The 9,296-nt window shown below is 42.0% G+C and overlaps 1 protein-coding gene across 12 annotated transcripts in view; it reads right to left on the bottom strand.

Moving 5' to 3' along the window:
- Cobl (cordon-bleu WH2 repeat protein) overlaps positions 1-9,296 on the bottom strand; it is a 243,915-nt gene that overhangs the window by 143,442 nt on the left and 91,177 nt on the right. For 6 of the 12 annotated variants that reach the window (XM_031338133.1, XM_031338134.1, XM_031338132.1 and 3 more), the window contains exons 3-5: positions 8,705-8,915; positions 2,532-2,760; positions 153-197 (exon numbers count right to left, since the gene is read on the bottom strand). In XM_031338133.1, the coding sequence (XP_031193993.1) occupies positions 153-197; positions 2,532-2,760; positions 8,705-8,915 (485 nt within the window). The remainder of the gene's footprint in view (positions 1-152; positions 198-2,531; positions 2,761-8,704; positions 8,916-9,296) is intronic. The other 6 variants (XM_031338138.1, XM_031338142.1, XM_031338135.1 and 3 more) reach the window with 1 other exon arrangement.

Raw genomic sequence — 9,296 nt, 5'->3', positions numbered from 1 at the left:
AATCATAACCTCAAATCAACCCAGCAAGCCCCCCTCCCTTCCCCAAAGTGCCTCGAGCCAAACTCAGTTCCTTTGAGGTCTGTCAGACATATCACCTCCGTGCACCCTCCCATCTGGAGCCATGCAGAGTGCAGCCTGTGAGCTCACTGTACCTTGACAGCTCAGGGAAGGCTCAGACTGCGTTTTGGTCAGAAGAACTGGAAAAGGCAGGCAATGAGAAAATGAGAACAGCTTGGAGGTCTGCAGCAGCCCAAACCAAAGATCTAACTACTCCCTCGCCTCAAGTGTGGGGTTACACCACCCACAAAAGAGACAAGGGCACATGCAGAGCTGGCCTGTACCTCCAGGCCTGGCCTCTTAGTCCCAGCAACAGGCTGCTATGCCTGCTGTGAGCACAGGGGGCAGCAAAGCCTTGCAATTCTTCAAGCTGTGCCTTCAATGTCCAAACAGCAGAGGCCTTTGGCCAGCAGCATGGTAACCTTTAGCTGCCATCTCCCCTTTCTCCGTCAGCGGCAGAGATGAGCAAAAGGAGGCTAACCTGTGCTCCCTAGCCTCTTGTAAAGGGCACCCCCCACACACCCTAGCAGTTCCGCTGGTCAGCTTCCAAAGAGAGAAAGGCTCTCAAAGACTCTGGCTGGAGAATGCTCCTTTCTTCTTAGATGTTTGGTAGTCAGCAGGATAAGGTACAGACAGACATGTAGCAGGGTGGCTGGTAACCAAGGTCACCAAAAGAGGCATGTTACACGTAAAAGGCATACAGTTGGCCTTGGGTTGGGAGGCCTGGCCAGCACAGGGCAGGGAAATAGACTGTCACATCAGTGAGTAGTGTACTCAGGGTCTTTGGAGTAGCTAGTGCTAATCCACTGCATTTCATCTTCAGAAGCTCTCCATGCTAGTAGATTGTCAGAGCTGTACTGAGTCTTAGCCTGATGAAGGCTTCAGCTTCCATGTCTCTGATAACTGGGAGCAGTTGGGCTTCTCCTTAACAGAGGGGCAGGCTTGTATGGCTTCTCCGGGAAGCATTTCAACTTCTGTTCTTCAAGATATCTCCAAGTGTGGTGGTGTGTGCCAGAGGCCTCAGTGTGCAACCCTTTCACTCAGATTCCTAAACATGGGACAGTTTTTTTCTTCTTCATTTCCTTTCCTCTTTTTTTTTTTTTCTTTTTTGGTAGAAGAGATTTTCTTTTCCTTTTGTCTTTTTTCCTCTAAAATACCCTATCATCCAAATATAAACATAACCAGACAAACACACTCATAGCAACTGGGTCTGTGCCGTTGATGCTGGGTACTGTCTGTGCTTTTAAGAGATGCTGGTTGGGAGATCAGGTCTGAGGCCCTGAGTTCAATCTCAAGTACAACAATGTCAGCAGCAATGAACTTGGCTAGATGTAATATTCTCTCAGAGCACTGTTTTGAGGAGGCTATTCCATTTACCTTACACTACTTTTCTTCAATGTCAGGTGAGAGGATGAATACAGAATCCTCTCACCTGAGGAAGGTAAAGTGTGGACTGGACGGTAAGAGATACTGTGACCACTGTTTTCACAATATATTTGCTAATAAGGAAAGACACATCTTTTGAAGAAATTATCTAAAAACCTGTATCTTAAAGGCTATACAAGAACATATAAAAGATCAACTGCATATTTTTAAAAGTCAATTGATCTGGAGAAAAATGACAAGTAACATAGTTAGCCATCATGTTATTCCGCCTGGCTTTGTAAGGGTTCCCTGCAGGTAATCATAGCTGCTCTGAGTTCATGATAGCAACAGCTATGCCACGAGGGCAGAGTTCCACAGCACACCTGAAAGTCCATCGTAAAACTGTAAAGTCAAGGACTATAAATTATGCTTTTGTCAGGTAGCTAACTAAAAATCAAGAACATTATGTCAGTCAGAAAAGTCTAAATACATAATACACTGCCCTGTAGCAACATTCCACAGGGGCTCCCACTCACTGATGCTGCTAGTGACTATGCCGCAAAGCACCACAGGCACACCACAGGTACAGCACTAGCAATGAACTAGTGTAGGATCTGTCTGCAGGGCTGATCTCAGGAACCAGAGTTGGTTGCTTTCAGAGGATGGTCAATGTGTTTCTGGCAAGCGACCCTAGATTCAAGTAGTGCCTAAACCCCGGGAGCAAGGACAACTGAAGCAAAACTCACACAACGTTCTAAGTAGTCTCTGAGTAGGAACAGCAATAGACGTACTCTCTCCTCACTGTTTCTTTTTATTTGTTGTTACTTCTTAGAGGTCAGAGCAAGACAGAAGGCCAAAGGCATTGCAGACGTGAGAGAAAAGAGGCATACTTAGCGTCGTAGGATATGACAACAACCTAAATTCTTCTTTGCCTACTTTACCACTGGAGAAAACCCCAGGAGCCTGAAGCTTCCCATACACATCTCTAGATAGTGTTCCTGACAGCTGCAGGGGGAGAATACAGGTTTCTATGCATACCTTATGTCCAGTCACTACCTATCAGGACATGTACCACATGGCCACATCAGGGTATCTATAATGTGTCTCACCTCTTCTGTTGTCCCACGCATACAGCTCCTTGATCCCTAGTTCATTCAGGGACTTGGACAGCTCAAGCTCCTCCCCGGCAACATTGTCCCTGAGCAGAACCACGTGATCTGGGCTGACCTCACACTTTGCACAGATGACTGGCAGAATATTCTGCAGTGGCACTTCAGGGCTCACCCGCACGACAGCTTTCTGTGTTCTCAGGTAGTTCACTACCAGACGTACAGATTTCTGAAAGAACACACCAGACAGGAATTCTATGAGTCCATCTTCCTGCAATTGTTTTAATTTCTGTTTTAACTCTAGGACTGAGTATGGCAGGATTTTCCCAGCCCCCGATCTTTATTCCACAAAGTTGGTGGGTGTTGAGTTGGTGGGTGTTGCGGATAGCCCTGGGGCTAATTATATTTGATGTTAATTCCATTCTCCAGTGAGGGACTGTGAAAAAGGAATGAGTCAGCACTCAGGTGATTTCTGGTAAACCTTCCCACCTTAATTTGTAAAATAAAGGCTAAAGCTGGTGATTGGGTGGAGAAAGAGGGGAAGGTGGAGCTGAAGGTTTTGGGAAAAGAGGAGAGAGAGGAGACAGAGGGGGAGGTGAAAGGAAATCAGAGCCGAAGCAAGTGGCCTGGGAAAACAGCAAGTTATAAGGGGTCTCATAGATGGGGAAGATGGTAGTGTAGTGGTAGATCTGCCCAATCTAGGCACACAGCTAGTATTTCTATTGAGTTGTGTTTTCATTACCGAGGCATATTTGGGCTGGAGATTTACTGCAACAAAATGGTGCCTAACGTATTGATTTGAACTCACCTAAGCTGAGATATAAGTTCACTACCCCCAAATTGGGCTTGGGCAACGATATAGGCTATAGCAGTATATATTAGAAACTGAGTCTGAGAAGCTTACAGAGAATGACAGAGAGGCTCACTCCCCCAACTTCCAGACAGAGAGCTAGGGCCAGGGGCAACATCTCAGCCTGGAGCTGTAGGGAATTAATAGGGGCATCTATGCCTGAGAGATCCTTTCTGTGTTCCCTTCCTGTATCCTTCACTCCCCACCCTACCTCCCCAACCTCCAAACAGGGACACAGACGATGACAAGGACGAGTGTCTTTCTACGCTGAGCTCCTCCCTGTGAATAAAGAATCGGGAGACAAAGGTATAAAAGGGCTCCAGAACACCAGGTAATTCATTGATATAAAGAGAGAAATATAACCTTTTGATACTTAAAGGTGGTAAATTTCACCTGCAGTTCAAAACTAGATAGGGAATATTAGTCACTGACTCCAAGTAGAGAGAGCAGTGATAATACCCTGCTATGAACAGGTATTAATTAACAGAAGAAGTCTGTGGCTCCAGGTAGAGAGCACAACAGATAGATGTTATAAGAGGATGGCTGCTCTAGGCAGAGAGCTTAACAATTAAAAATTATATTAGTGGAAATATGAATTAATTGCTTTAAAACTGGTATGAAAATATATTACTCTAATAAGTCTTACAGGATACTCATATTCTGTCTAACATTGGCTTCATGGGGATTTTGAGTTTAAATCCTGGCTTGACCAGCTGTCTCTTACAAGCAGGTATAGATAGAAGTGTGAATCAATTGTTTTACAGATGGTCTAATAAGTCTGCAGGTGACTCATTCTCCAGCGTAGACTCCACAGGAATTTTGGGTTAATATCCCGACATGATAAATTAGAAAGGCCTAAATAGGCTAAAATGTGTGTGATTTTGAGTATTGTGGTTGTTTTATTGTTCCTCTGGGATGGAGGGCAAGGTACAGGTTTTCCTGGTTACCTGCTGAAGCATATGCTGATTTGGGGAAAAGGTTTTGTCTTTGTGTTTTTGGAAAAGGTGATTAAGGCATTTACACCTTCCAGAGTTATATGGATCAGATTTGATAGAGGGAGACCCCCTGAAGAACTAGATTCCAGAGAATCAAACAAAAAGGTTATCTTGATGATACTAAAATTTTGTTTTGAGATTTATATATTACAGAATACACAGCCTTGGTGAATTTCATTGTCAGACATGCTGAACTGACCTGCCTGAACTCCTGATGTCTTGGTTTTTCAGCCGGTCAGGACACAGATATCAGAGACTTATACAATCATTGGTGTTGCCTTCTTAAGGCCAACCAACTCCCCCATATTCCCTGCCCTTCCTCTTCCCTTCAAAAATACCTCAACACCCATATTCAGCTTGAAGAAGTTATGAAGAGTCACCGTCCCAGTTCCCTAGGCTTTGGAGCTGGAGGTGGTTATTATAGGTTGTCTTTCTAGGGGATGTAGAAATGGTCATAATTGGAACAGGGAGGAATATCTAGAATTGATTGCATGCAGCCATAATCTCATTTGGTAGAAAACTCTTTAATTGTTACTAAGCTGAAGTCATAGTGTTTTAAATGGTACATAATTTAATGCAAAATGAAAGGCTTTCATTGGTATAAAATTCTTCTATTGATACTAAAAATTTTGAAGTGCAGGGCTTGGACCCAGTCCTTCTATTGCTGTTACTATAAACAGATCTGAGATGTTTACGCCCATGAGTTTAGGGCCAAATAGGAAATCCATGGCTCTGAGCTTATTGTTAGAGTGTTTTCAGTTATTTTAACTAGAAATGGCTGAGAGCAGGTAACAGAGAACAGTCCAGATTACTTCACGTAGAGAGCTGGTTTTCAAAAACATCACAAGTCCACAGAATGTGATGTTTAATGTTATTTATTCACTTATTGTTAAGACTAGTCTGGCTCCTGATGGCTTTCCCTGTCTTGGATTCAAAGAAGAAACTGAGCATCTTTGAGTTACTCCAGTTGTGGCAAAACAGCCACTAGGCAAGAATTGCCTCATTTCATCTACAGACATAATACTGTCCAAAGAAAGGACACAATTACAGTTAGGACAGCTTAATTCTGATGAGACAGAGTAGGCTAGTCTTTAATATTCCTGTTTCTCTAAGTCTGGGAGATGACCCTGGCCAATAGGCTGAAGACCAATGCTCCAACGTGTTGAAGTAAGGGATTGTCCAGGTGACCAGCGGTCTCTATTAATTTAGAAGCTGTGTTAGGCTTCCTATATATTTTTCAGTTAATATCAGCTGTTCTTGGATTTCTGATGGGGTTGAAAAACTTCATAGTCTCCTAGCTAACCCAGGCTTCTTACTTTGAGAGGAACAGATTTGAGAGGATAGTTTTCAGATGGCATACAATCTGAAGCCGGATGCAGAACTATAGTCTTTTAAGTAAAGATAGGTGACAGAGGTTTGATGACAGAGATGATGGACTCAGTGTCGGATCTCTTGTACATTATAAATTAGAAAACATTAATAGTTGTGTTCAATTATATCTGAGATAAATAGTCCTTTAATTGGAAGAAAGGGGGAAGTGTTGTGGATAGCCCAGAGACTGATTTTATTTGATGTTAATTTCATTCTCCTGTCAGGGACTGTGAAAAAGGAATGAGTCAGCACTCAGGTGATGTCCGGTAAACCTTTCCACTCTAATTTGTAAAATAAAGGCTAGAGCCTTTATGGTTGGGCAGTAAGAGGGGAAAGTGGAGCTAAAGGTTTTGAGAGAAAAGGGGAGAGAGGAGACAGAGGAGGAGGTGGAAGGAAAGCAGAGCAGAAGCACGTAGCCTGGAGAAACTACAAGTTATAAGGGGTCTCATAGATGGGGAAGATGATAGTGTAGTGGTAGATCTGCCCAATCTAGGCCCACAGCTTATATTCATATTAAGTGAGTTGTGTTTTCATTGCTGGGGCATATTAGGGTTGGAGATTTACCACAATACCAGTGGGTCCAGATATAGCTATCTCCTGAGAGGCTCTGACAGTACCTGACTAATACAGATGCAGAGGCTCACAGCCATCCATTGAACTGAGTACACGGTCCCCAATGAAGGAGTTAGAGAAAGGACCAAAGAAGCTGAAGGGTTTGCAGCCCCTTGGGATGAACAACAATATGAACTAACTAGTACCCTCAGAGCTCCCAGGGTCTCAACCACCAACTAAGGACTGCACATGGTGGGTCTGATTGTTCTGGCAGCACGTGTATAGTAGAGGATTGCAAATTCAATCATCAATAGGAGGAGAGGACCTTGGCCCTGTGAAGGTTCTGTGCCCCAGTGTAGGGGAATGCCAGGGCCAATAAGTGGGAGAGGGTGGGGTGGCAGGCATGGGGAGGGGGGAGAGAACAGGGGTTTGTTCTTGTTGTTTTTGTTTGTTTGTTTGTTTGCTTTTTGGAGGGGAAACTGGAAAAAGGAGAAATTTACATGTAAATAAAGAAAATATCTAATAAAAAATAGCATAATGAATACTGGAAAATAAATGTACAGAATATTAGATGTTTGCTAGATTCTCTCATGCTAATTGGCAACTGCTAAACAACAGGGAGAAACTGACCCGAGTGAGGTGTCTAAGTTTAAATTCTGTAAGTGTTCAGCCTTTCACAGATTCTGGCTACACTTGCGCACAAATCATCCGCATATTTTTTTTCCTAAAAGAAAAGTGTTTCTAAATGATAGGAATAGTTTTAAGAATAAGTCTTGTAACACAAAATTGCTTGCTTAAGAAGTCAAAACCACATAAATATATGGAGATATATATATATATGTGGATTATATATATGTGTGTTTATAAAGACATAAGTACTTAGAAGGTATATGCACAGACATATGTGGATACAGATATATGCATATATACATACATATGTACTATACATTTTTACACTAAGCCAGAAATGCATTTAATTTTTCTCAAATACCAGACATAATAATCAGAAAGAAAAACAGTTTCTCTAAATTTGCTGATTATAAGTACTTATAGTGACTCTAAGTGGCTCATCAAAACCTTGTAGGAGTCAAAACTTCATGCAGACCACTCCACCCTCACTGTTCTCTACAGGGTACAAAGACCTTGCAAAGGTCAAGGTAGCATGTGTGAAGAGTAGCAGATGAATGCCATGGTCCCCTTGGACTCGGAGTAGCAGGTTTAGTGGACCTAATAAGCTGAAATTTAGGAGGAATATGGGGCACGGCTCCAGCCTGGGATTCTGCAAGAGGAACTATGAACATAACTTGGCTTAATTCTCCCTAGAGCCCAGTCAATTAAGAAATGCCACAGGATGTGAAGAATGTCCCTTCTCCATGAAACACTGCATATGTTTCAAATGCTAGTGAGATTCTCTTACAGACACAGGATGGAAAGGAACCAATTGCATGTTACTAAGCACTGAAAACTAAAAGTTCACAGGAAACAAATTACTGGAATAACTTCCAGTTTGGAAAGCAAGTTTTGAGAATATCTTTCAAGAATCTGATTTGGCTAGTACTTAACTAGCCTTAACTAGAGCCTTAAGGCCACACTCAAAAACATTACAAAGCCATGTAAGAATTTGGAATTAATTCTACTTTATAATTTATAGCTGTAATAAAATGACAACTAAGACATTCCCTGGATGCAACAGTATAAATATTCCTGAAAACATTTTTTAAAAATCCAAATAATATATTTTGATCATATTCTCTCCTCTTCCTCAACTCCTCACAGGTTCTTCCCCCTTCTTATCCCCTATCCAACTTCATATTACCCCTCCCCAAATAGCAAAAATCAAAAATGAAAACAGTTTTTTCTAAAGGGCCTATCTCTCCTCTCTTTCTAAGATGGTGAGCTCTTTTTGGAGCTGTGCCTCCTGGAGCCAAAAGAAACACAGAAATATGTGTGTCGAGAGAGCAGTCACCAGTTAGTAAATAAAATCCAATAAACCTGAGAAATCTATTTCTTGATTATATTAGCTAGATTCCAAGTGTTTGGATGCTGCTCAGAACCTGTGACTGTCATAGTGGAAAATGGGGATTTAGGAGCATTTCCATCTTCAAGGAGGTTATGATGGGCATACAACAGTTCTACAACAGTTCTATTTGTATAATATAGACAGGATCAGTATTACAACAATAAACATTAGTAAATTTGGAAAGTTCTATCTCCTGTAAGCAAACCCAGTTAGAACCTGGTATAAAAGTATCAGTTATACCTGGTATAAAAGAAGAAATCTCAACACAGAGCTGTGTGTTTGGTACTCAGACAAAGACCACCAGTGGCCTTTCTAGCACTCCTGCACATTCATATACAAATCTATATCTCTGTATGTTCTCAGACAATCCACAGGCACCACTGACCTCGGGTGCCTTGGTTAGGCCAGGCTTAACTCTCTCTTCAGGGACTTTTTCTTTCAGAAGTACAGTACGCACATTCAAGGACCCAATCAACGTATTTGGCTTAAAACTCAAAGGCTGTTGGGTCTCAGAAGACCAGATCTCTAGGACATGGTGAGAAGGATTCAGGTGGTTCTGAAGGCAGAGTTCAACCAGGAGGTCCATCATTGCATGGCTGAAAAGGAGAAAGTGAACCATGGTTATCAAGACTGACTGTAGGTTCCTTTCTGTCTGAGTAAGGCTGAACAAACAAATGGTCGTGTAGCTGGATGAAAAAGACTAGACTCTTGTAAAAAGAAGAAGCAAGAGGATAACAGTAGAAGCAATTTTAAAACATGTAAGTTCTTATGCATAATTTTATGATGGCACGTTAACAGTTTCAATGCTAACAGTCCATTTTAATAGCCCAGCAAAATCATAATAGATAAAAACAAGAGTTCCATTTCTAGTTAAATACATGGATCTACTCAGTTAACTAAATTCTGCAAGCAAAAGCTGCATGGCCTATGACTCCACGGCATGAATTTCTCCATTATTTGTAAGTGTAATGTGTCAA

The sequence above is a fragment of the Mastomys coucha genome, unplaced genomic scaffold (assembly GCF_008632895.1).
Source record: "Mastomys coucha isolate ucsf_1 unplaced genomic scaffold, UCSF_Mcou_1 pScaffold22, whole genome shotgun sequence".
Lineage (NCBI taxonomy): Eukaryota > Metazoa > Chordata > Mammalia > Rodentia > Muridae > Mastomys > Mastomys coucha.
Note: the sequence above shows the minus strand (reverse complement) of the source record. Positions and strands in the feature narration are given on the sequence as shown.